A 27368-nucleotide genomic window follows, 5' to 3' on the forward strand; every position below is an offset into this window, starting at 1 on the left:
GAGACCAACCCAACACGACAGTAGATTCGGTTTCTTTTTCGCGCCGCAGACAGCTCTAAATCAAAGCGGGTGTTGACAGACGCAGAGCAAAGAGAATTGTGGGTGAATAATGTGTTGTTGATGTAACAACGGAGGTATCTGATGTGATTTAAAACCTTGGTGAGGATTTCGGTAAGCAATATAGCAGTGCAGGGCTATGTGAAAGCTACTGAATAACATGGATTCACTTTTGGAAAGTGAATGGTATTCAGGCCTAGTTTCTTTTGAGGCTGTCGTTTGCTCTTCTGCTGGTTCTCGATGGTGGTATTTGACAAAAAAAAGTTGCAGATGCATGCCGTGTACGAATGAAAGGGATATAAGAACTCTCGCCTGCGGTGTCTCCATCTTGACCCAGGTGCTACAGAGTCCTACCGCACACTCTCCAGACTCGACTCAAGCAACGTTCTTGAATTTCTTCTATGGTTGAGAACAGCCACATAAATGAAATGTCCAGATTGGTTGTGGATAAAAGACAGGTGGTTTTCCCAACTGCAGGTTTGAAAAGGTGCACGGGATACCACAGCAAAAGAACGGTTCTTGGTGTTCCAGAAACACAAGAAGCTCTGGAAAGAGTCAGGCCACGACTTCAACATTTCTAACATACTGTACGGGTCAAATTTAATAGCATGCAAATGTGGCGCTATAGAATGTTAATATGGTGGAAAGTTATATTTTCCGAGTTAGATTTTTTTGTTTAAATTTTACATTACATTAAATGGAGACTGAAGTCATTCTATATGCATCATGCAAACTAAATAAAATAAAATAAAACAATGTTATGAAAGATGCAATTAGTGTAAAATATCTCAAAAATTACATAAAAGTAAACTTTATATAAAATGTAAATAAAATTAAAAGCAAAGTTTATTATATTACAGAATAAAACCAAAATAATATATTATTCAAAACAATATATAAAATAAATGCAAAATAATATTTAAAAATATTATGGAAATAATATGTATTCATATAATATAATATTTAAATAAAGAAAACAATAATAAAAACAAGAATTCTAAAGATGGACTTTTACATTCCAGTGTGTATAAGATTTAACAGAAATTTAATAGCTGGAATCCAAGCAGTATGTGTGTTCCATCACATGCATTACATTTTTTTTTTTTTCCATTTCCTTCCCTGTCATCATGTTATTTTTTTCCCACTTTTGCCATGGATAATTTACTTCTATACAAACGGCGTAAAGAGGGTCTTAATTTTGAGGAAAATTAGAATTGACGCAGGATATGAAAACTGCGTCCCAAATGAAGCCTCTTTGTTCCATCAGAGGTCGTGTTGATGAGGGTTTTGTCATCAAAAAAGTCACAACAGTTCAATGCAAAGGGGAGGCTAGAATCTCTTGACAACTCATTGAAGCAGATGCTTGGGAGGGTCGGAAATTTGCAAGCCCATAACTTTTCATCAGTTGAGTATTTTTTCTAACTTAAGTGGCCAAGCAGTAACTCAGATTCCTGAGATTCAGACCCACGCAGTGCGCTATTGCAGTGAATTACAATATAAACCAAATCCTTTATGTATAGCTGATGACATTCCCTTCTTGCCCTGTTTCGTAAAAAAATAAAAATGAGAAAAGGTTTTGCTGGTTGGCCGAGATCTTGCCCCCCCAAGGGATGGTAATCAGGGGCCCCGGATGGCCCTCTATTAGTCTGCTTATAAGGGGCCGGCACAGGTGCTATCCTTATGTTCCTCTCCCAGGTCAGAGATACAGAGAGGCCAGGACCAAACTATGGGCGTAGACTCAAATAAAGACACGTAAAAATCGCTTAAAGGCTGTGATGAATGAACAATTTTTGAATGTTCTCAATTAAGTTTTTGCTCATGATCTAACTTCCTGTTCTCATATCATATGTAAGGTATAATGTCCACTTTTATATTTGTTTGAGAAACAAGGTGAGGAGAAGTCCATAAAATGGTGGTTTAGAGAAAGCATTTTGAACACTTCCAAGGCCATTGCTTGAAAATTAATAGATGAGGGAGAATATTTTAGAAAGGCCTTGGCTCTGACCACTTATACCCACTCCAACCCTGAATTTTAGGAAGTTTTGGAAGAGACAGGCCTTCATTAAGTTGGCACAAGGCCCGTATAATTCAGCTAATAGTTCAAATGTGGTACTGGTCTACATGTTGTACTGATAAGCCTTAATATAACTCATAATTATCTGGGTTACTCTGGATTCTTACTCGCTTTTGCCAGAGTCCTCATTTCTCCAAGGCCTACTCGGGAACATGTTTGTGTAAAATGTTAGGGAAAACAGAAAGACACCATATTGTTCAGGTTATTCAGAAGAAAGATATGCATATTTTAGCTATTGGGGTTAATGCACACGCCAAATACATGTTCTTAGGATATGAAGGTAAATACAACCTGGAGATGTTTGAGGTCTTGGCCTCGTTGGGGCAAGGTTCTTGTTTTGAAACATCAAAAGAAACTCAAAGTGCTCTTGAAACGATACATGGAAGTTTAAATATGCAACAAAACACCCAAGCCATCAGCAAAAGTCTAAGCAACAATTCTGAATGGACTTTCAGGCTTGGACACTTGTTTAACACAAAGTTTTTGCTTCACAGTGCAGCTGAAGTCTCCAATACAAAATGAAGCAAGTTTATGTAAACCACAACGACTGCTTGAAAACACATGCTAGGCGCTCTGGCTGCAACGCTAACAAAATTAGCCATGAAAACTCTCAATGGAGTGTGGCCATGAAGATGCCTCTAAGCTATTCTCCATCTAGATATCTCGCCAGTTTTTAAGCCAATTGAAATCTCACAGATCAGATTAGCATGTGGATAATATTACAATTGCAAAACGATACATACACAAAAAAAAGCATATAGATGTAATACAATTCAGAAAGAAAATGAGCTGTATACAAACCACATTAAAATGCTTTACAAAATATGGGTCAAAGACGTTAAGATGTTCGCATCAAAAGAGATTCACAAAAATTATTTTCTATGACCATAGAAAGCACATTAAAAGTAAGTAAGGTTCAAAAAAAAGTTTGAATTTGGTTGAAACATGTTTGGTTGTTACATTTTCATTCAGTGAAACACAGTATCTGTGAAAATTCAAAAACATGCTTATTCTGACTTGTACATATGAAAATTTTTTTAAATTTTAAATGATAACCAATTCGTTTTTAGGGTGAAATTAATGCATTTTCTAATGTGTCATAACAAGACTGCGTGTTAGTGGGTAAATGCCCCAGATAAACAAAAACAAAATTGCAATTAAATGAAACCAAAAACTTTTTTTTTTTAAGGGCAACAACAATCTAAAGTAGTATTTAACTTATTTTTATGGTTAAAACCTTTGACCTACATATACAATGCAATGGAACATATATAAACATTAATAAATATTTATATAAACATTAAAGTTAAATACAGTCGGTCAGTCAACACAATGCCCAATCGTCTTAATTTCATGCTTTAACAAGTGTTGCAATCTTTAAGCCTAGTTTCCTCGACACTGTTGACAGCCGTTATAAAGGTCGGCAAATATGAGAACAGAACATTTTAACAAGGACTTAATATTGGATTTAGAGCGATTACACCGAAATGCGTTTTCTTGATTGACAAATAAGCTCATGCCATTTCACACCACAAGATTTGAGAGCCGAGGAAAAAGGATACAGTTTAAAGGAAGGAGACAAAAGCCCTTAATGTCACCTCAGGTTTCACAGTCCTTGACCCTTACTTCTCAAGCCCTCCGTAACACTTTCTTCTACTTCGTTTCCTCTCTACCAATACTTATTTTCCTTCCTCAGTTCTTCCTTTCTTTCTGTCCAATCCCATAATAATAAAACGCAGGTGTGGTTATACGTACCGCTCAGATTTAGCCAGATGCCAACAAGCTTAATTCAAAACATTTCCAGCTCTTGTGTTACTCAACCTTACACTTTATTGAGTATCATATGGACACGTTACAGAGACAACATATTTACATAATTACGGGAAAGGCTTACTGAGACAAATGGGAAATTTAATTTGGAGACCACCGGTAACAAGGGCCCGCTGTGTTTCTAGGCTCTCGTGAGAGACACACACACACACACACACACACACACACACACACACACACACACACACAAATAAATGCTGCTGAATAACAGGACTATAATTAGACTGACATGCTTCAGATTCAGATGTGTGCATACTTTACGTTCTTTCATACGATAACACAATAAATGGTTGTCCGATAAAGGTTTTGCCAGGTGATCTCCTCACGTGAGTTTAAGGGTGTAGATGTCTGGAACCTGTGCCTTTCTTCATGTGATGTCATGGACTGGGCATCTACAACCATACAACTCAACAGCGTACGGTCTCAGACACTGATTTACATTTTTAAGTTACGAGACTAGCAATGAAGAGTTTGACTGAAAGGGAACTTCTGATTAATATGAGCATTTTTTTCAGTACAAGCTAATTGGGATCAATTAACAAATATAAATTAAAAATGGGCTACATTTCAAGAGATCAGAGAATGTAATACTTAAAATACAGTTCAACGCATAAAATATTAAGCTATTATAAAAACTAATATCAATCATGACAAATTAATACTGAAAATCAACTTTTTATATATATATATATATATATATATATATATATATATATATATATATATATATATATATATATATATATATAAAAATTATCAGGACCACAAATGCTAAAAATCTGTTATAGTGGCTAGCACAATATTTTTGTCTATAACTCTAACAACAATGGAACAATGAATTATTTTTGGCTGGCAGCCTGGCAATATCATTGATTATAATATTATTGGTTATTTTATGGTGTTTTATGGAGTTGATACCAAAAGCCAGGGAAAGAGTGCCTATCTATTAGGTGCTCTTGAAAAGATTTTGGGTGTTTAATAATTGGCCTTATAACATTATAAGAGAATATCTAAGTGGTGAGTCACAAAACATAATGGCAAAGCTATAATCTAAGCGTTGTAATATTATAGGCATGTGGCATATTAATCGCACATGTAGAGAAAATGACTGGAAGTTATAAGGAACATTATACACAGCCAACATTATGAATTTGTTCCTTTAAACTTTTAACTTAGAATAATTATAGTATTGCGTCAAATTATGTGTTTTTAGATTAGGCTTATATTTTGTTAGTTACTCTATGAAAACGGCACTTACAAATAAAAAAAGTCTCAAGGTTTATAATTCATCATTATTTGCTTTTCGCAATAAAGTTATCCGTTTTTCTATCTGCTGAGATCAATATCTTCACTCATCGCTACGACACAAGTCCTGTAATCGGTCTGGTCAGGTCTTGAGTTTCTGTTGTGAATGTATATAAATCCTAATAGAGTAAAAACACTTTCGATGACCTCATGGGGTGCACTGACACCTGTCAGAGCAGTTGCCCTCTGAAGGGTCCCAGAGCCATCATTGGAGTCATAAACATGAATGAATGGAGTAACACCAGCCCGTGTTAACCCAAGGTGGGGTAACTCTAAACCAACACTGCACTCTAAGGGGTCAGAGTAACCTGTTAACACTGTAGTGACAAACAAAGACAGCCATTCATCCCATCAAGTGGGGCCTACGTGTGTACAGAACACATTTCTTAAACGGTCTACATGGCATTTCTTACTATATTACTGTATTTACAATCTGGTCAAAAAGGGAATTAACGGGACAGAGCCTTTTCCCTTTACCGGGTTCGACTTTTATAACCCAATATGGAAAGATGGATTAATTCCGGAAACCCACAGAGAACGAAAACCACTCGTTTAGGTGTAACAGCCAAATAAAGCCATTAAAACATTTTCATTTCAGCCAAAAAGTCTGGCGCGGTCATAATCAGGCTTTGTAATTTGGAATAGAACTGGTTGAGGGTTTCTTTATTGGGCCTGTTATTCTAGGACAGAGGATTGTCTCCATAAAGGGCACGGGGAGGGAAAAAAAAAACGCTGTAAGATGCCCAACCTGCTCCAAGCCGAACACAATCACTGCTTATTGCAATAAAGCCTCCATTCTCCCATTCATTTGCACTCTCCCTTCTTATTCTGCTTTAATTGAGGGACTTTATGACGGAGGATTGCGTAAAAGCCTCTCAGCAAAGGTCAAAGGTTAGTGCTCGATCTCTGAATGGTGTGCATTCCTGTCCATCTCTCTTGGTGACAACACCTCCTCATTCTTTGGTGTAATAAGAGGTAAAATAAACATTTCTGGTGTCAATGAAGAGGTTCTTGAGTATTATTAAAGGGGTTGTAAGGATATACGAGAATCAATTAATCTGATGTTGAAATGAAGCCCTGCTGCACTATGACATAATTTATGGTGATGTTATGAGCGGTTGCCAAGACAAACAGTTAATATAAGCTAAAAACAATAGACAAAGGATCCATCAAAGCCAAGAGACTCCTGAATGAGGCCGTTCCAAATCCAAGATGAGGGAATTTCTGCAGTAAACACTTCAAACCGGAAATTTCAAGGCATTTTACACCAATGATAGTGAGACAGCAAGTTTTATCATTGTAATTGCAGTTCAGGCAAAAGGGTGCTGACAACCTCCTGTTTTGAGACGATGAAAGATCTGTTTTTTTGCCTTTTCGGAGTTTAACACCAGCCTATGCGTTCCTGAACAGTATTTCTGGCGTGTGGCTCAAAGAGAAATCGCTCAACGCAGGTATGTCAGTCTGTGCCTCCTCACAGACAAAGCAAACACACACTGTATGAAGCTGTATAAGGCCCTTTCTTGATTGTTTTTCTAATCACTGTTTTTTTTCTAATGCTGGGTGGTCTTTGGTTATTATATTAAATACACAAAAATCAGCAGTACTGTAAGTGAATCTGGGTCACGGAAAAATTGCATTTAATTGCACATGAAAAGTATATTATTAAAAGGTAATTAGTTTAGGTATAAAAACCTAAAGAAAAAAAAAACTAAATCATTTACAAATAGTAAATGTTTTAAAATCTAAAAAGAGTAATTATTAGATTTATATACATAAATATCACCAAAATATCAACTAAAGTCTGAAACCAACCACAATAAAAATAGATCAATAAATAAAATACAATTACGTTAAAAAACCAGGAAAGAATGGTTTAGCTTTCCTGTTTCCTGTCTTTGGAAAAGTTATTAGATTTGTATAATTGACGTTTATGTCCTATGGTGTGAAAAATGCCTCTAATGCCATTTGTAACTAAGAATGAATATACATTTTCTCCCTCCTCTTATTTGTGTTTTTTTTTATATATATATATTTTTGCTGTGTCACACCTTAGGAGAAAAATGTTATTAATTTAGATAAATACTATACAGAAGCATTTTGAGACTTTTGCACCCTGCTGTAGCTGACTGTGTGTCTGGATATATATAGTACTATAAGAAATGGGCCATATTTTTCAAGCATTTGCAGACTTTCGAGAACTGAGCCAACAGTGAGATAAGCCAACATTGATACCCTGAAGTATCCGAGGCAGGAGATTGTGGTCTGCTTCAGAAAAGCCGCAGCACAAAGTCCACATTATGCCTCCCGAAAGAACAACACTCGACCAAGAGCTCCTGTATCACAGCTTAAAAAAAAAAGAAAATTAAAAAACGGGAACAAATATCAAACCAAATATTTTGAGAAGGAAAAACAGCAGCCCGTTTAGCATTTCTATGCAACTATTGAATATCCATCCACATATACATACCCAAACAAACCCACAGATGCTAGGAGACGCCGGCAAGCACCAGTGAGCAATGAAGACTTATCTCTTCCAAAGCCTTTTGTGTCAAGAATCTGCGATTTCAAAAAAGAAAACACTCCCAGGATGTGTCCAGCTAAAGTATGGTGTAATCTTAAAAGATAAAACAATTTATTTTTCTTTTGTGAAACGAAAAGTGCAAAAACAAGAGCCAGTTATACGTGAACAAAAGCGGGAGCTTTAGATAAGCATCCACAATTCCCGTTTGTGCAATACCTTAGATGGAGATCACTGCCAAACACCACTATTGTGCTTATCAAAACCAATCCGAATGTGAAAAATGTACAACTTTAGAGAAGACAAATAATGAAATATCCAGATGAGGTCTGAGCATCACGGCATACCAGAGTTCAGGGTCCCATGATCTCTTCATAGGCCTCTGAATTGTTGAATTTTGAGGATTTTTTTTTTTAAGACTCTTCCTCTCGGTCCAGCTCATAATCATTCTTAAAAGATTAGTTAAAAGCTTGTACAGGTTAACATCAAATAGAAAGTAAATTATACCTTCCTAAGACTCCATGATCTATCCAATACACAGACTAATCCCTGAGAGACTGAGATAAATGCCAAGCCGATATCAGTTTCCTAATGCTACCGCTTTGACTACATCCTGCTTCCAAACGGCAAATGTGGGCATTTTCGTGGGCAGACTTAGAGATGGCAGAGACTAAACACAAAGTTTCCATTCTCCCCTTCCTGAAAAACAAGAAAGGTACAGGTAGAGAGGAAAAAAAGGAGGGAGGATTGAGATTAAGAGCTAAACCTTCCGATCAGCTCCACGTCTGAGTCGGCCATTATTCTCGCCCCTGGCTGCAACTTCAGAGAGCAATTCGAAAGGAGCCCATGCGAATATGGTTAGCAGCGAAAACTAAAACAGAGCCGACTACTATAAAGCCCCAAATTATGAATAACGTCCTGCATTTTTCCACTTCTGACACCTACTTGTCCAGGCCAAATCCCACTGCGTATCCTGTTAATGGTGATTTGGTTAATGGCTATTGGTGGAAACAGGACTTGGCCAGCAGTTCTGAGCAGGAACAGACTAATGAGGAGAATGTGAAGGAGTCAGTGCATAATGACTACATATTTTTTGAGTCATTTAACACATTGTAGCTCTCACCATGTTCTTATACCTCTACTATGTATAGCTGAGTTTTAACCAGGGGTGAAGTGATACATACATTTGGCCACTATTAATATTTGTATTATGTTTGCTCGCATTATATATTAACTTCTTAAATTAAATAAGCATAAAAGTCAAGAAGAAATATATAGAGTAAAAAGAAATAACTGTTTAGCATTTAAGTGGAATAAATAAAGAGATATTATATATAACATTATTAAAATCCATTTAAAAAGTAAAAAAAAAGCCTATTTATAATGTTTGCACATATTAAATATATTTTAGTGGACTTGATGATGTATGAATACGTTTCAATTTTTATACATTTGCATAAATGTAATTTTTTTATATTAATATTATTAATTACTTTTATATATTTAATACATCTTCAATAAATTTTAATAAAGTTGCTAGAAACCTGCCATTAAGGTGTATCGAGTGTAGATTGATGTGGAAAAGAAAGCAGTCAAATTAAAAGCAGTCTTAGATAAGGAAGCAACACAAAATGTGGTGGAAACATAATTTTGTGCAATATTCCGGTTAAAAGATCTAAAAATGCTTGGAACAATAAATTCAGGGATTTCAAAATGGTTTGTATTCATTAAAACATTTTTTTTTTTCATTTAATTTTAAGCCTTTTTTATTTATTTTATTTACTGAAAAAAAAAAAAAAAAAAATTAAAAGCCAAAACTTAAACTTTAAGACTAACAAGAAGGTACAGAATAGTTGCAAATTTATAAAACATAGCCCTAAATCTAAAGACTAAAATGGGAGGACAAGATAACTGGATTAATGACTGTAGGTGGAAATTGTCCCTCTGGCAGGAAGATGGAGAAGCTTACTCACACATCACTTCAGAAAGTTAAATGGAATAACAGGATAACTGGAATGTTAAGACATCCTCAGGAGAAAGAATGAATGGCAGGTCTAAGAGGTGAAAGCAAAAAAACGCAGGAAGAAGAATAGGCATAAGGAGGGAGAATAAGTATAAAGAGAGGCGTTTCGAAAAAAAACTACTGTTGCAATCAGGCAGACCAAATGAAGTGAAGGCTCCACATCCTGTGCACGCCTTTTAAACATCCCAAAATTTCCAGGTTTTTCAAGAGCGTGGGAACCCGTGTCTTCAGGCCTGAATGATTGGAGCATGCTTTATTACTATTGTACTCTAGAACAAGGCACAAGGTAATTGGTGCTAAAGCCAATTAGTGTCTTTGTGCCCATTTAAATGCCTAACAACTCCTTTTTGTCTGAAAGAGATGTTTCAACTACCGAGTGACATCTAACACCAATTAGTGGTGATATAGAGGTGTCAGGAGTCATGTGGATTGTGTGTCTGCATGGGAGAGTCAAATTAAGCCATTCCAGGCTGTTAAACTTCAGTGGTGTTTATTTAACAGCCACTTTCACTGGCCAGTTAACTCTTTTTCATCAGCTGTGAAACCATTACAGGGGCCCTGGGAGAAGAGGGAACCGGTAGGCCTCACCCCATCACCAAACACTTCATTCACTTCGCTAAGATCCACAGCTTTCTGTAAGCTCTTGGGGTGAAGTTCATGACTGATGGTTTTCAAAATCCTTGATAAATTTCCATTTTCTTTCCAGGCAAAGTAATACAGGCTGACAGGACAGACGCATGGTGGAGATGATTCTCCTTAATGGAGTGATACTTTATGGGCCCTGAGAGAGTCTGAAAACACGTGACAATCTGGGTGACTGTGAACGGAAGGATGAGAGAGAGACAGAGAGGGAATGCAAAAGAGAGAAAGGAATAAAGCAAAATGAAGGATAAATTATGATGGAAGAAGAAAGCTAGATTATAACTGAGCTCTTGTCTGTTTCTTCCAAAGATCTTCTTCAAAGTATAGCAGCTCATCCATTGTGCCCAAATGAGATTGAAAAGCTGTAGATCTGTAGTAATAAAACCCAGATGCTTCAGAAATGGCCTGCACAGGCCTGAAAACTACCAGAACATCAGGCTTTTGCTCTCTTTTTTTCCCCCTCATCCTCATCGTTTTCAAATCTCCACCAGATGGAACCAAGCTTTTTCTCCTGTCTGTTTTTCTGGGAGATGGTCTAACTTCATCAAGGGAGAATTGCCCAGCAGATGTGTAGAGCAAGTTAAGCGTGACACGTTAAAACAGCCCACAAAGCTTTGGTGTGAATTAAGAAGAACAACAAGTATTCCCGCCTTGAACGCATAAAATTTGCCTGGAATCTGCAGCTGGTAGAGGAGAGCTGAACGTAGCGGTTTCTAATCTCTAAACCAATTGACGTTTTCCTTTTGTAAGGATGTGCTCCGTGACCACTGTGATGACAGTTCTGGACAACTTTTAAAAAATCATTTTACTTCAAGGAGGACACCAGCTATGATCCACTGAAATATAGATCAAATTCATAGATCGAATATAGATGCTCTGTACTTTATAGAGATAGCAATTCATAAAGTAAATGTTTATTGTTTCTTCTATGGTCAATTTTTTCTTTTTGGACTGAAACCATTATCTGACAGTAATTTTGACTTTTTACAGTGTTTAAAAATTTCTAAGCATTCTTAAATCAAGTCGCAATTATGTGACAAGTACATTTATTTTTTTTAAAAAATGTAACAAAAAGCAAAAAATGTATTTATTAACAGTTAGTCTAACGAGAGCTACCTACAAAACCACATTTGCTTCAATGCCACAGACAACTGAAGTTAAGTATTGCTCCCAAAAGGTCTGTCACTGTCAAAGTAACAAGAAAACAAGTAGTGTTCTTTTTGGGCAGTCGTGGCCTAATGGTCAGAGTCAGACAACCCAATAGGTTGCAGGTTTGAGTATCAGGTCTGGCAGGGACTGGATGGGTTTGGATGGGTTAAATGCAAAGCAAAAATTCTAAGCACACACATCACTTCAATTTCACCAAAGGGACAGTCACCCCAATTAGTTTTAATCCTTTACTTACATTCTTCTGTGAAACTCATAAGACTTTTTGAAGCATTCTGAGCATACAAAACCAACACTAAACCTAATGGACGGGATGGACAAAAACACACTGAGACATTCTTCAAAGTGTCTTTTTTTCTTCTGCTCCACAGAAAAAGAAAGTCATAGAGGTTTGGAACAACATGAAGTTAAGTAAATGATGACAGAATAAGCAGGAACAGAATTTTCATTTTTGGGTGAACTTATTTATGTACAATGGAACCACATGCTTGCAATACATAGGCCAAGCACACACAATTCTCAGAGCCAGCGCACAAGCTGGCTATTTGTAAACTCAGTAGTATGTTTTTTTGGTTGGTTGGACCACTGTGTGCGAATAAACTGGAGTTTGTTATGTGAATAGGTAAACAGTACTTGAAACGGTCAAGAAACAGATTTTCATTGTAAAATTCTTCGGTTCAGCTGTGTAACAGAGCTGCAACTTTCACGCGGTCTCTTTGTTTCCTGCAGTGGGACAATTGACAGCTCTGAAAAATGGCAGCCAGCTTTACATCACCACACTGTCTTGATAAGATGACAACTCAAAACACAGTTGGAGAATAACAGGAACATAATAAACCCCTCGCAGACTACATGACGACTTCTCCACTTTTGCCTTGTTTTCTTTATTCCCGCACATCATTTGTCAGTCAATGAAAAAACTGAATTTGAAGTACCTTACAAGGGGCCACAGAGGTTATCAATTATAAGAAAAAAGGAACATTTCATTGGAAAAGTGAAAAGAGAGCCAATAGAGACTTCACACCAAAGCAAACTACTGTAAATTTAAAAACAGCTGGAAACAGTAGCCCGGCTATTAAGTCATTGACGATGATTGTCCGCCAACTCTTTCTTGGGTCTGTGAGAACATTTTTTCATTTTTATTTGGTAAAGAGCTCTTGTCAGCAGAGCTAAAGGCTTGGCAGACATAGGCTTGATGGTTTCAAAAGAGCATGTTCCTGAAAAACCTGGAATCTATTGTATTAAGCTCCAAGTATGATATGTATTCTCCTCAAGATCATATATTTGCAGACCTGGATGTCTAGTTTTTCACCAAAGTGATCATAAATTCAAGTTTAGCTTTCACAAAAGTACATGGAACACCAGATAACCTGATAATATAGAATTGGCTCTCTTTCTACTATGGCTTTCAGCAAATTTCTGGCTCACAGTCAAACTCAGGACTCAAGGGAAACCCTTCATCTGTTTGTGGGCGTTTTTAATTTCCATAGAGAAGTAAACAAACAAACAAATATATACAGTACCCCTGAGACACACCCGCATCGTTAGTGGGCCACTGGAGACCAGGGACTACCTTCTCTGGCACATATATATTTAGTGGCTCTCTCTCCTCTCTGCGGTGCTGAGGCAAACCCCTGGCTGCCGACCTAAAACCGTGGAAATTCAATTACAGCCATTTAAGTGTTTCATAAAGCCATAGGAGGCTAGCCAGAGGTATGCTTATAAAACCAGGAGCAAGTGAAGGTGGCGAGTGCTAACGGTTCTGTGCTCTCCCTGTTGCTCTCTTTTTATACCCCCTCTTTCCATCTGTCCCCCTCTCCTCGCTTAGAAATGCTGAATGGGTTACCAGGAGGACAATGACAGACAAAACAACAACCCCAGATACACTCATAAATCACTGCAGGTTGGCTGAAGTCCCGGACTAAGAGTAGGCCGCTGTTTCTGAGCTTTACGTATGTCTAAAAGCTCATAGAGAGACCCACACAGACAGTCAGGGTCACTAGCCAATGCAGAATCCACTAAGAGATGAATGAGAAAGAAATGGAGAGAGGAAGAGATTTTGAATTTGCTCTACAGCTGGATCAAAAGGAGGACAGGCAAAAAGTGTGGTGTGTCTCCGGTCTCGGTCTTAGGACCAATTTGTATTTCTGTCATTGTTGACTCACATGTGTTGTTCCAAGCCCAAATTACTCCCTTTTTAACTTGAAGCGCAAAAGGAACTGCAAAGAATTCTACTTTATTTTGAATAAACATGAACAGAAGCTTTTTAAGATTCAAAAGTGCTACAAAAACAAAAAATATGTGTTCTATATTACTGTATATGCAAGCTACATTCCAAGTCTTCTGAAGCCATACAACAGCTTTGAGTAAGAAACAGAAAGCAAGAAACATTGCTCTCCTTGGAGTATTATGAGAGTGATGCTTTTTTATGGGTTATAAGGTTTATATTTTGGGAGTCCTAAACAAGATTTCAGATTTAAAACTTTGCAGGATGTTTTTATTCACTTAGAGCAGTGTTACACACTGCTCCTCTTATACATTTTGGAAAATGACCTTTCATGCAGTTTAATCATTCAGCAACTTTCTGGTTTGCTCCAAAAAATTCATTACAATTAATTGTAATAGTATGCAAAATGAATTTGGCACACAAAAAAAGATTTGGTAAGAGTGAGTGAATGATAATTATAAATGGAAAACCAGACAACAGAGCACAGATTTGAGCTACAGCTGACTGTTGGACGCTACATTAATAGGCATGAATCGGGCAACTCCTTGTGGTGACATGCTCAGTAATTTCTTGCGGTGTGATACAGCTTTTACGAGTACTGGAAGGCATCCCCCAGAGGTTTCCAGCTTTCTCCGCAGGCTGCTGTAGGTGCTACAGCAACAAGCTACAAGGGGAAGCAAGACCACACAAAGCTAAAGCTAGTGGGAGTAGTAAAAGTAAAGGAGGAGTGTGTGCTAAAACACATAATGTTACCAGACAGACGAACAACCACAACTGCACAACTGCATGTGCTGTAACAGTTTAGAACCAGACCAATTGCCAGATTTAAATTAAGAGCCAAGGGCCCACCTTGTAATAGCTCCAGCACTAAACTAAATCAACGATGTAGAACTTTCGACATGAATATATAATGTAAAACCCAGGCATCTTGCACCTTTTTTTCGAAGGGTCATCAGTGGCAGTCCTTTAGATTATTTACACCCAGATAAAGCATGAGAAGATAGCTTTACCTGAAAAACAATTGATGAAAGTCGTATTTAAAATCCACTTGGCTCAAAAACATAAAGGGGCATATGATGCTTCTGAAGTGGATTAAACTCAAATCCTATAAAACAAAAAAGACAAACATGAACTTACGAAACCTTTCCCAATAGGGAAAACCTCCATAGACATGTTGTATGAGAAGGTTATATTTAAGAGTGAAGTCTAGTAAAATGAGCCGTTCTGCCAAGAAATCAGCCAGGAGAAACTGGGATCATATATAAAGCTTTGAGAAAGGAGAAAGTTGAGAATCTCTGAGGACATCTGAATCATGCGTTCCTGCACAGAACATCACAGTTAAGAGGAGCAAAAACTCGCCAACAGGTTCTGGACAAGAGCACAGGGCTTCCTCCGGTGACATGACACAGCCATTAAAAAAATTAAAAATAACACTGCAGAAATACTGGGCACAGTATCAGAGCTTATCTCAATGCTTCAACTAGGCATTGACTGTAAAGAAAGAACAAGGAAGAAAGACAAAGGGAAGGAGGAGGTAAAGAGGAAATTATGATAAAAAAAATATTAGAAAGAAGGGATGGAAAATTATCTAAAAAATAAAATCACAAAAGGCAGGATGAATGAAAAAGTATCAATGATATACTAGACAAATGAAGTTGAAAATAGAGAAATGTAAAATTGATTTTGGGGTTCGTAAGATTGTTGGTTGAATTTATTTAATATAAAAATAAAAATATTACCATATGTGTGCATGTGTGTGTGTATGTGTGTGTGTGTGTGTGTGTATATATATATATATATATATATATATATATATATATATATATATAAACCACAAACACACACACACTGTTTTAAATATTATATGCAACATTATAAGTCTTCACTGTCATGTTTGACCAGAGAAGAAAAATAAAAGTATATATTTCTGTAAACAAAAAATAAAACAAAACAATAAATAAATAAAACAATCTTGTTGGCACAAACCTTTGAACAGTAGTATAGAAGAAAGAAAAAAAAGAAAGAAAGCAAGAACTAGGTCTTTACCAGTGCCAGATTCATTCATCACTGGTTGCATTAATATCAGTAATTTCAGTTGGTTTGAAATACAGCAGCCATCTGTTATCTTAGAATAACTGGTGAATGCTTTATTACTGACTGGGTGGGCATGTACAGTCCTAATGGATGAGGTGTAACACACTTCCCAGGCCTGAAGGAAACTCAGCTTATTAAGCCTGATGACTTATGGAAAACAAATCGCTCCTAAGATAACAGCTAAAATGTGCACCCGCGCTGCAATGCAATTACAAAGAGCGCTATTACATAAAGCTGTTGAGACAAACCAAACAATCAGTCTTTTTCTACGAAATTCCCCACGTCAGGTGCAATGGCGGGACGTAATGGGACGTAATCTCTTCATCTAGACTAGTTGAGTCCAGTAGTCCGTTAATCCGTTTTTCCCTCCCTCATCCATAAATCAATTCTGTATTCGGGTCCGCGGGCTTCGTTCCCATACCTCTAAGAGCATAGGGTGGTCCCGTGCTAGAGCAGCCAATTTATGCTTTGCCAAAAACAATTCTGCGGTTAAGATGTGACAAATAAATCGGGTTAAAAAGCGTTATTTTTTTATAGATGGGACACAACGCAATAAACCTAATATGGCACCTAAATGTATTAAAATATAAACCACATTTTCGACGATTACGCAGCTGCCTGCTTCGCATACAGAGTGGTACAGTAATAACCAACATATGTTTGCTAAAATCGCATTTTGACTTCCTCTATAGGAAAATGAAAATTACCAGGACAGTGAGTGAACTTTCATAGAGCTAAAAGACAGAAAACAAGATTCATTATGCAGTTCACTAAAGCAAACTTCCTTGAAATGGAAAGCGGATGCCGTCTGGCTTGGGAGAGATGGAGAGCTGGTTAAAGAGTTGATCAGTTCCAGGTCTTCTCTTGTCCCCAGTGATGTTGGTTTGGCGGTGAAACTAGGGGGACCAGGGTTCACGGCTATGCAAACAAACATGGCGTAACACTGGTTTGGATGGACTCACTGAGCCTGGTTTGTGAAGATGGGGCTTTTTATGGAAGGCCGACAGGAGAAGGGCTCTCATTGTGCGTATGCAATACAGCGGCTTTTCCTGGAGGGTCCAGCTCACCGCGATGGGCTGACTCACTCACCGCAGGCAGGTCTGCCGGACAGGGAGTATGGATTCTGGGATAGCCTGGGAATAGTCTGAGCTATATATGCCGTTCTCTTGGGAGTTCTCTCTAACACTCGTCAACTCCCACTTTTATTTACTCGTCTGATCTTAATTAAAAGGAGCGAGAGTAAATAAGTAAATACGAGCAGTCAGCCTTTTTGACTCAATGGGCTGCCTTCAAATGGCAAACTGAGTAAGGATTTAGGTGGGTGTTTCTTCAACTGTGACCACTTTTGACCCTGTGGAACATTACAAAAAAACACTAAAAACACTTTTCATGCTATTATTGGCTTATTTAAATAGTTCATATTTCATCATTTATTTTGAAAGTTTTAAAAAGTTTAAAATCACATGTTACATGTAGTTTGTAGGCTTATTATTTTTTAGTGGTGAAAATAGCTTTTTCAATATTTTTGGTATGAAATACTAAGGCTAATTTAAGGATACATGCATCCCAAATATAATTTTTTTTTTTACGCTTTTGCATAATGTGACTATTTCAGATTGAAAAATGGAAAACATAAATGATACAAAACGTGGAGATGGTAGAAAACCCTGAGGAAAAGAACCAAGGTAGGTAGGATTTTACCATGTAAAATAATATTTTTCTCTTTTAATAAATCATAAAAAAGCTACATTTTCAGCACCACATGATACTTTTAATATACCAATTGATCAGAGGATTTCTATGTCACACTTTATTTTAAATGTCCAATTCACACAATTAACAACCCATTACCTACAGCTTTACCTCAATAAACTCATAATTAGCTGCTTATTCATAGTGTAGTTGTTAGACTTGGGTATTGGGTAGGGATGTAAAATATGCTCATGCAAAATATGTGCTTAATAACTACTAATAAATAGCATGTTAAAAACAGGCATGCTAATAAGGCACTATGTAATAGTGAGAATTGGTCCCTGTGCTATAATAATACCGAATTCCTATTACTATTACAACTGAAAACAGCTGTGCTGCTTAATATTTTAGCAGAAACTGGATTGTTTTTAACTCTGAGTTTGGGCTCATCTTGAGGTGAGCGACCCATGATGGCAATTACGTTCAACAATGTGTTGATTTTTCCTTTCACAGTGCAGAGCAAACCAGGAAAGATAAAAGTGCAGTCATGGGAAATTTGCATTTAAACAGAAAAACACTGAATTAAGAGCTGGGGGAAAAAAAGAAAAGGAGAAGAAACATGAATGAAGGACATACGAAAAAGGAATTAGTAGGGGTGGAAAAAAACTAGAAGTGAGCAAATCACTCAAAGATGAACACGTACGAGAAAATACCACCACATCTAAAAGAGTCGTTCCCGGCTCACACTCTGAGGTTAAGTACACAGTCTGATGGAGGTAAATGCTGAATGTGACATATGGAAATTCCTGCTTAATATACACAAATATAGCCACTCAGCCTGAGCGATTAATCACACTGAAGCGATTTCGTTCACAAAGCGCCGTTGTGGACTTGCTAACGCTTGCATGAAAAACGTTCACACAGGAAGTTAGGTATGTAATAGTAGTAGTTAACTTCTCATACAGGAACCAGTGGCCTTTTGCTACATGTGTGATACAGTGAATGAAAATGCGAGTGTTGGCATGCATATCTCCTCTCTCACCTAAAGTTCATATGGTTTCCATCTCAGAAAAGTCATGTCAGATAACAGTCATGACACTAATGGCAACCAAGAATCTCTCACCTCTTTATGGCTAAAGTTCATGTGCACCTGAATGTCTTTAGGGAACAAAACATATTGTACAAATAAAGCTGTACACGGGAAGTTTGAAAACGCATTTCACTATTTGTAGCACAAGCACAAAAAAAGAGGTGCTAATAAAAAAAAAAAAAAAGATAAAAAACAATTAATGTGACCCTCTTGGAAAATAGTATAGGACCTCTTACTCGCATATCAATTACCGCTTTAAAACACATAAATTCCAATATTCTGTCAGTTTTGCGTGGTTGACTATAAAGTGTTTCATTTCCAGATAATTATTTAAAACTTAAATCTGTTTAACAAATATTTTTATCATGAAAAAACTACATGAAAATATTTTTAAGTGAAATAAAAATTATTATTTATTATTTCATTATAATATTTTATTATAATAATTTTATTATTATTATTATTATTATTTGTATTATTATTTCAAATATATTTGTATTTATTAATTTTTGTGTATTATAAAGTTTAAGCACTTTTGTTTCGTGTTGCTGTAAAACATTTTTGGTATTAGTTTTAGGTAATTTAATCGACACCACTAAAATGCACTTTTAACATACTATCTTTGTTTAAAAATGTATTTGGTTACCACTTGTAGCACACTTGAAACCATCTTCCATACAATAATACACTCAAGTGTGCTACAAGTGGTAACTAATTTTTTTTAAAATGCAAAGGTAGTATGTTAAAAGTGCATTATAGGTAATATTCATGTTGGCTCAAAATAGCACAGTTGAAAACACTTTTTTATCTTAAGAAGTACTAAAGAATAATTTTTAGTATATTAAGTACAAAATTAGTGCACAAAAATAGAGCACTTTAATTACATTATGGAAGTGTACTTGTTTTTAACCTGGGTAACTATTGTGGAATTGCAGGCTGACTCTTAGTACCAGAACAAGTCCAAAAGTGCAAACAATGTCTCCTTATCAAATGGTACAACCATGAGCACACTAAAAACTGATTTAGATCAAATCATCCAACAGTACTGATGCTGCCAGGTTTCCTGGCTTTACAAAAGAACAGGGCACAATGCTAGACCTTCATCATTCCCTCTCCAAATTCCCTAATAATCTTCAACCCTCTCTGGGTTTAATTCCCAGCGCTGCCCTTCCGGCTGAGCTCCTTGCCAAATAAGATAGCTCTCTAGCTTGGCAACTGAGTGCTAATTGTAATAATTCTTTCACCATTCTGTTTATGCAGCGTCTCAGGACGCGGTAATCCGTTCTTGGAGTGCTGCTGTGCTTCAGGAGACTGAACTGAATCCATCTACTGAGGTTCGGTCACTTCAGTACTTCTGCCCTCTAGGGGAAGATGAACCATTTAGAGGACACACAAATTCACACGCACATATACATATTAAATACTTGGGTTCTTCTGTTTTGAAAGCTTGGAAACTCTGTCAAGCAGACCTTGACCCAAATGATTGTGTCCAAATCTCCAAACCAGCATTCTGGATGATCCATATGAAAGATATTAAACAACAGCAGCACACGAGTGTTTGTTCTGCTGCCAACGAGAACAAAATCTAAAACATAATGACTATTAAAAGCCAAATTCACAACATTCCAGATGTTGTTGTGACAGTTGAAGGAAGTCTCGGGAGCGGCTTAATGAATTAAATACACTCGTTATTGAACATGAATGGAAAAGATGAAGTGAAAATGTCTTTTGTTTTTCTTTTCTGTTTTCTTTACGGTACAGCATGTTTAACTTGTCCTCTTTGACTTGTAGTTCAAGCCAAAGGAAGTACACTAGCCAGGCCTGACTACCTAAAAATTACAGCTTTTACCTTTTACTGGCAAACATGCTCTACAATGCAACAAACACAGACCAAATCGCACAAATCTCTTAGGCATACAGAAACGTCTTTTCACCATTACCTTCCTAACAACATTCAAATAAGTCACGTAAGGCTGCAATTTAAGAATCATTTTACTGTTGGCTTGTCTGAAGGTTGTTGGATCAACTAGACTAAGGAAGACCTTTATAATGACGCAGGTTTAGGGTCACGAGACACTGAGATGCATTTCTTAGAAGCCATTAACACAGAACACGATTTTGCAGAACTGCTTAAATTAGCGCCTTTTTACATTGACTCGCGTTATAAAAATGCAGCGACTTTTAACCCAAAATCTGAGCTTCTCTGCTAGAAGGAAAAATTTCCCTGTTACTGTATTTTTTTATTTGTTTTTACCAATTATACTTAAACAGAGAGAGTGCATATCTAAGGTTTTGATTTTTTTAATAAATCAGTACAAGATGAGGTAAAATCCATGCGGGTCCACATTCTATTGATAAAACCTGACTAAACAAAAACTGGTGGATTTTATGTAAGTATACACAATATGCAATTTTAGACAAAACTGTTCAAAAAAATGTTCTGTTTCAAATAATCAGAAAGGTTGTTTCTCTCACTGCCTTGTGTCTCACGTTTTCAAATGAACATGAACAGTGTTAACTGGCCTTTGATAAGCATTCATAAAGTTTGCATTCTAACATTAAAAAAAAAAAAATCACTCTCAAAATCTGTTTATTTTGTTGAACCAGGATCTTTCAAATGCAATACCATTTGCTTGACACTAAAGATAGTATAAGCCAATACTTACGGTATGCAAAAAATCTAAAAGATGCTTAACAAACACAAAGTGTTGCACACAACTATCAAAGCACACTCAAAAACATGTGCTGCTGTTAAAATGTATTGTTGACGGTGGTGAATTTGTTGCTCATCTTTGATGGCTACAGCAGCAGTGCTTTGAAGGGGGTAGATTTAAAGACTTAACATCTCTGAAAAAGTTTAAGCGTGCTGACAGTCTCACAGCACGCTAAAACACAGCACGTTGTCAGCACACTAAAAACATCTAAAAAATGATTCCTTTTTAAAGCAAAAATGAAAACAAAAGCAGCTAGCTGTCCGCTTTAACTCGTCCCTTGTTGCAAACGACAAAGAAAAACAAACAAAAACAGAAAATGAAAAAAACCTTTGAAAGTATTTATCGCGATGTTCTCAACTCATCTATCAAAGACAAAAGTGCCCGGGCGAAACCCCGCTGGCCACCTGACATTCTTCTCCATTCCTCCCGTGACACGAGGACTAAATAAAAACAACATCCAGTCAGCGAGCTGCTTCAAAGCAGCTAAAACACCCCTCCTTTCATTCTCCCTCCTGCCTGCTTGGATCGTTTTCAAACACACACAATTTAATAAAAGATAGACGTTTAATCTCCTCCATTCCAGAACAAGAGCAGCGCTGTGAAACCCGATCTCTGCTTAGTCTCAAGCAGCCGGACACACAGAGCCACCGCGGCTACGGCTAACGAACGGAACGCATTAAAGACGAGAGCGACGGAGGCCCAGACCGCAAAAACAAAATAACAAACAGCATTTCACTTGCTAGTTATTCGCAAATCACATTAGGTAGGAAAAGCCAAGGTCAATTTTATAATATTCAGGGGTAGGCGAAGCAGCTTAGTCCTATTTGGATTAGCGAAGAGGGACGTATCGGGAAAGATGCGGAACGGAATAAGTAAAGCGGGCCTTGCCGTTGGGATCGAAACGGCTAAAAGAAGAGGAAATTACAAGTAGCGTGACTCAAGGGCAACGCGTCATGCATTCTCCGGACGGTTCCTCTCCCAAACTGGAACACATGTGCGAACGGACACAGAGGCCCAAACGCCAAATGGGTTACAGCTCATCTGTTTTGCAACGTAGCCATGCTAACTAACATTAAAAGCCCAATCGGTAGAGTTCAACCATCTCAAACGCTTCAAAATGTTGAGTTCACTGAGCTCATATGGATCGTCTTGACTTCGGGTGAGAGGCTTCACAAACAATGAGCTTAAAAACCGCTCGAACGCGGTCAACATACCGAGATAAGCTCCATTAACTTGCCCTACAGAGAAACACTGACAAGGTTAATGAAGATTTCTGGCAAAGGTGCAAAGCATTACATTCGTTCTGATTAAGCAGATGTGGAATGGAAATGGTGGACGACAGGCAGTATGAAGAACAAGCTGCGGAGGGCATCTCGCAGTCAGACTACAAATGGAGGCATAGATCAAACATGACAGATATATAAGTTTTCCCCTCAGAGTTGGCTAAGCTTACATATCACTTCATACCATACACACAGCTACGTTTTTGTTCTTGCAACTCGCTTGGGTCAGAGATGGAGCGATTCGGTCGACCTCCTTGCAGTCTATTCTGTATTTTTCATCTCCTCCTTAAGTTGGGGCAACAGCTGGAGCGCAGAAGGCTTGGATTCCACTCCCAGAGTCACGGAGGCGTGTTAATATTGCACTTAACCAGGCAAACTGATTAAGTTCAAGCTTTATAATTGTGGCCAAAGCTGAAAATTGGAATTGGATTTGAGCTATGGCTCATGAGAGTCATTTTGTATGACGTTAATGCAAGTGATTCCACAAAGTACTGTCATCAGTTCTACAAGTTCAGCTGTGGAAACTTAGAGACAAATATCTCATCACCTGGGTTTTTCAACCTCCCTCTATAATAGGGCCATCAAACAAATCTTCTATTTTTAATTTAATTACTTCTCAATTTTAAATTGTAAAAACTGTAAATTAATAAACAACTTTTATGAAGCAAGGATGCCTTAAAATACACAAAAGTGTAAAGACAAAAGATTTTCAAGATGACAAAATTTGCATATTTAAATGGATGTCATATATACATATACACACGCACACATACATTAACATATAGTTTTTATAAAATATATAATATAAAACAATATCATTAAAATATATATTATAAAATAAATTATGTTTATTAGGAAGGATGCCTTAAATTATTCAAAAGTATAGAAACACTTAAAAATGTTTTCAAAAATGATGATATTTCTAGACCACATAATTAGCATATTTAAACTAATGTGAAAAATTATGTGACACTGTAAAGACTGGTAAAAAAAAATATATATATATATATATGTCATTGTATAAATAAATAAATCAAATTTCTACTTTTTTTTACTGTATTTCTGACCACAAAAATATAGATTTACATAGAGAGTATTTACAGTAAAGTATTTAAAAAGTTTCAAAATAATTTCAAATTAAATTAGACAAATTTTCAATTATATTAAAAAAAAATAATGTAAACAGCCCTAAAAATACATTGAGCATTTTATTTATTCATTTTTTCAAATAAAATTTCTGAGAGGAGATGCTTGAAGCCTCCTTGAAGTTCCCCTACCCCAGTTTGAAGAGTCCAGTCTAATTATTGGTTTGTGTTACCAAAAACACCAGAAACTGTTTCTGTTGCTAATCCAGTTAGCAAAAATATTGCAGTATTTTCTTTAAAACACCACCTATTAAGTGAAGGACTAACTGGACAACATCCAACCCTTCTCTTTCAGACACACACTGTGTAATCAGTCTGTCGGCCATCTTGATTTGAACAATGGGACATGCTACGATTCTTACCTGGGCGATGTTTTTGTTGAGCAAGTAGACACCGTATTCAAACTGGAAACGCTCTCCTCTGGGGTAAAGAGGGAACCTGCAAACAAGAGCAGAAAAGAGGCATCATGAAAAAGAGTGTCAGCACGCACCTCTGAACGATACACATGGTTCCCATATCAAACACAAAGCAAAGAACATTTTTTATGAGGTCGTAATCAGTTCATAACTTTGCACAGGACAACCTCACACCAAACAACGAAAAACAGCAGGTCATCTGGATAAACAGCTAACCAAAAGACCAAAGCCTGAAACTAATAACTGGATTTAGAAACCAACGTTCAGAGTCAGGAATCTCTCAGTGTTTAAGGGTATTTATGTCCTGTGAAGTTAACCGAGCAATGATGATGCCTCAAACTCCTCACAAACTCCGCAAGGCAACAGGCTCATTCTGACGTAAGACATTTCAGCAGATGTTAAGAGACCGCCTGGAGCTCTGGAGGTCTGGTTCTGATCCGCTTCTCAAATGCATGTCTGAAACACAATCTATTATCCATTAAAATCATCATTCTGGCTTGTTTCTTTCGGTCAGTTCTCATTTAAACCACAAGCGTAATCATGATGCAGAAATGGCCGAACGGCACACAATATCAATGTCTACATCAGAGCAACGTATAATGAACTAAGCAGTCAAGATTCACAACAGATGAACACGCTGGACTATTATTGTAATTCTGAAGGGTGCACATTGAAGCGTTTACTGAGAATTTAAGACTTCAGAAAAAAAAGCTATTATTATTAAAAAATTGTGCCAATACAATAGGGTACACGTTCCAGAGATCGCTGGAAGTCTGTGATGTGGACAACACTCATCTTTAGCTGATCCATTCATCACATTGAAGCAATGCATCAAAATAAACATTGATCATTGGCTACTAAAATTTGAACAAGAACTAAATTTGCACTTCTAAGAACTTGCAATGCACCAAAAGAGTAGCACCAAAGTTCAACCGTGTTAAAGTTGTTTTAGATTTAGGCTCTGGTTTAATGCCATTAAAAGAAAATGTGTGTTTGCAAGTTGACAAAAAAAGCATTAAACAGTAATACGGTTTCATACTATTCAAATAAAATCAATTCAAATTTAAATAAATTAGAAAACTAGATGGTGGGAGTGTCACAAAAAGTTAAAGTTTTTAAGTTTTAGAGTTTTTAATGCTGACTATTTTTAGTATATCAGTGATAGACAAAGTGCGAATTTCAAGTTTTAATCTTACATTTTTTTAAATGTATAACATTTATCAAATAATATAATTCTTATAATTGTACAGAAAATTGTAGAAAAAAAAAAAATATATATATATAAAAGCAGCACATATGAGCAAGACCAATTCTATCCAGTAGTTCATTCTCAGAGTTTTGCAGCAATGTTTTCAGGCCACGTTTCAAAAACACGTAGACCTCCTGAACCGAACATCCTATTAGTTTTATTGGAGAACGTGGCCTGAAAAACCCAGCTGGAAAGTCCCTCTGAGAAAGCTTTAGATGGGAATGGTTCAACAACCTGACAAAAAGAAAGGCAACTCGTGAATATTCTGCACCCTTCTCGAAACAGCTCCAACTAACACCTGACATAACTGCAGCCCTCCTAATACCAGACTACAACATTACTGCCCTGTTATTAAGAGCTTACACGGAGGCAGAGAAAGAGCGAGAGAGACACAGAACAAGAAAAGGACAGAAAAGCCTCCAGCTTAACCACCTGTGATCAACAAAAACATCACCACTTTAACCACAAAGCTCTCCTGACAGCGCTGTCAGGCTTGTTAAAACACTGCGTGTGTGTTTTCAAGACTCCATACCTGAGGAATGCAGCTATAAGAGCGGCGCGATTGTGAACGTGCGACGTCGAGTCATTCATCTTTTATTTTCACAAAACGGCTCGGTAGGAGAGGTCGCGGACTGGGACGGCAGACACCTACAACCCAGAGGTGTGAGTGATCTTCCGGAAGTCCCTCTGTAATCCGCGAGGCCTTTTTGTCAGTAGCACCTGGAACTCGTGCTTTTAATCGTGGAAGAGTGGAGACAGACCCAGCAATTCCCTTCACTTCCTGTCTCAACAATTCTGTCCCATACACACACACACACACACACACATGCTTTCACATACTTCCTGCCCTTCAAGACCCAGGGGGGCATAATCTTGAAGCAGGTGCACACTTAAAACCCTCAACGGACTCTACACACACACGCGCACACACTTCAGCATGTCATTCATGTCACTATGAGTGTAAAATAGCAGAACAAGGTACAGCGGCGCGTCACATTCCCCACGCAAACAGTGTGCTTCCTCGCTGCCTTCCAAGACGGCGCCCTAACGACAATAGAAGCTTTTAAATGAACAATATACACAAACCAGATTAAACGGTCAGTTTTAAAATGTTATATATGACAATATAATAATTACAATTGTTTAAATTATTTAAAAACTATTTTTTTTGCAACACCATAATTTTCTATAAAACTGGTCTCACCGAGCTAAAAGCTGCATTGACTTAATAATGTAAATACAGTAAATAATGTTATTAACTTTATTTACATATAACAAATAATGTTGCCTTTAGAAATATCAAATAGGCCTATGTAAAATACCAGTAAACAAAGTAAAAAGTTTACAATCATTATAAAAACTATAAGCTTGTATTTTTGTTTGCCCTTAGGATTCAGGAAAAAAAAAAGCCAAGTATAAAATTGACTAAATTATTCATTATAAATAATTTGTTTATTACAAATGGTCAGCCTAAACAAAATTCATTTAGTGAAACTAAAATAACTGAAACGTATACTTCTAAACAATATTCTCTCACTTCTTTCATTTGTTTAGTACTTAAAGAATATATTTTTAGAAAACAAAAACATGTTGTTTACACATAAATGTGATCCAAAAGAAACATTTATGAAATCTAATATTCTAAATAACATTTTAAAAAGACTACCGAAAAAAAAAAAAAAAACAGATTTAATTGAGTCACTAAAACTGTAATTAATTTACAGCAAAGTCATTTATTCTGTAATGGGACTACACTGGTTGTGATTCATTGTAAACAGCCAGTTCATTAGAGCCATTCTTTTGTGAATCCGACTACACAGACTACAGTATGGTTCTGATTCA

At 36.9% G+C, this 27368-nt stretch overlaps 1 protein-coding gene across 3 annotated transcripts in view; it reads right to left on the minus strand.

Annotated features, from left to right (window-relative positions):
* uvrag (UV radiation resistance associated gene) overlaps positions 1 to 27368 on the minus strand; it is a 90428-nt gene that overhangs the window by 15908 nt on the left and 47152 nt on the right. For all 3 annotated transcript variants that reach the window (XM_043250581.1, XM_043250579.1, XM_043250580.1), the window contains exon 13: positions 24224 to 24299. In XM_043250581.1, coding sequence (XP_043106516.1) covers positions 24224 to 24299 — 76 coding nt within the window. The remainder of the gene's footprint in view (positions 1 to 24223; positions 24300 to 27368) is intronic.

The sequence above is a fragment of the Puntigrus tetrazona genome, chromosome 10, assembly GCF_018831695.1.
Source record: "Puntigrus tetrazona isolate hp1 chromosome 10, ASM1883169v1, whole genome shotgun sequence".
Classification (NCBI taxonomy): Eukaryota; Metazoa; Chordata; class Actinopteri; order Cypriniformes; family Cyprinidae; genus Puntigrus; species Puntigrus tetrazona.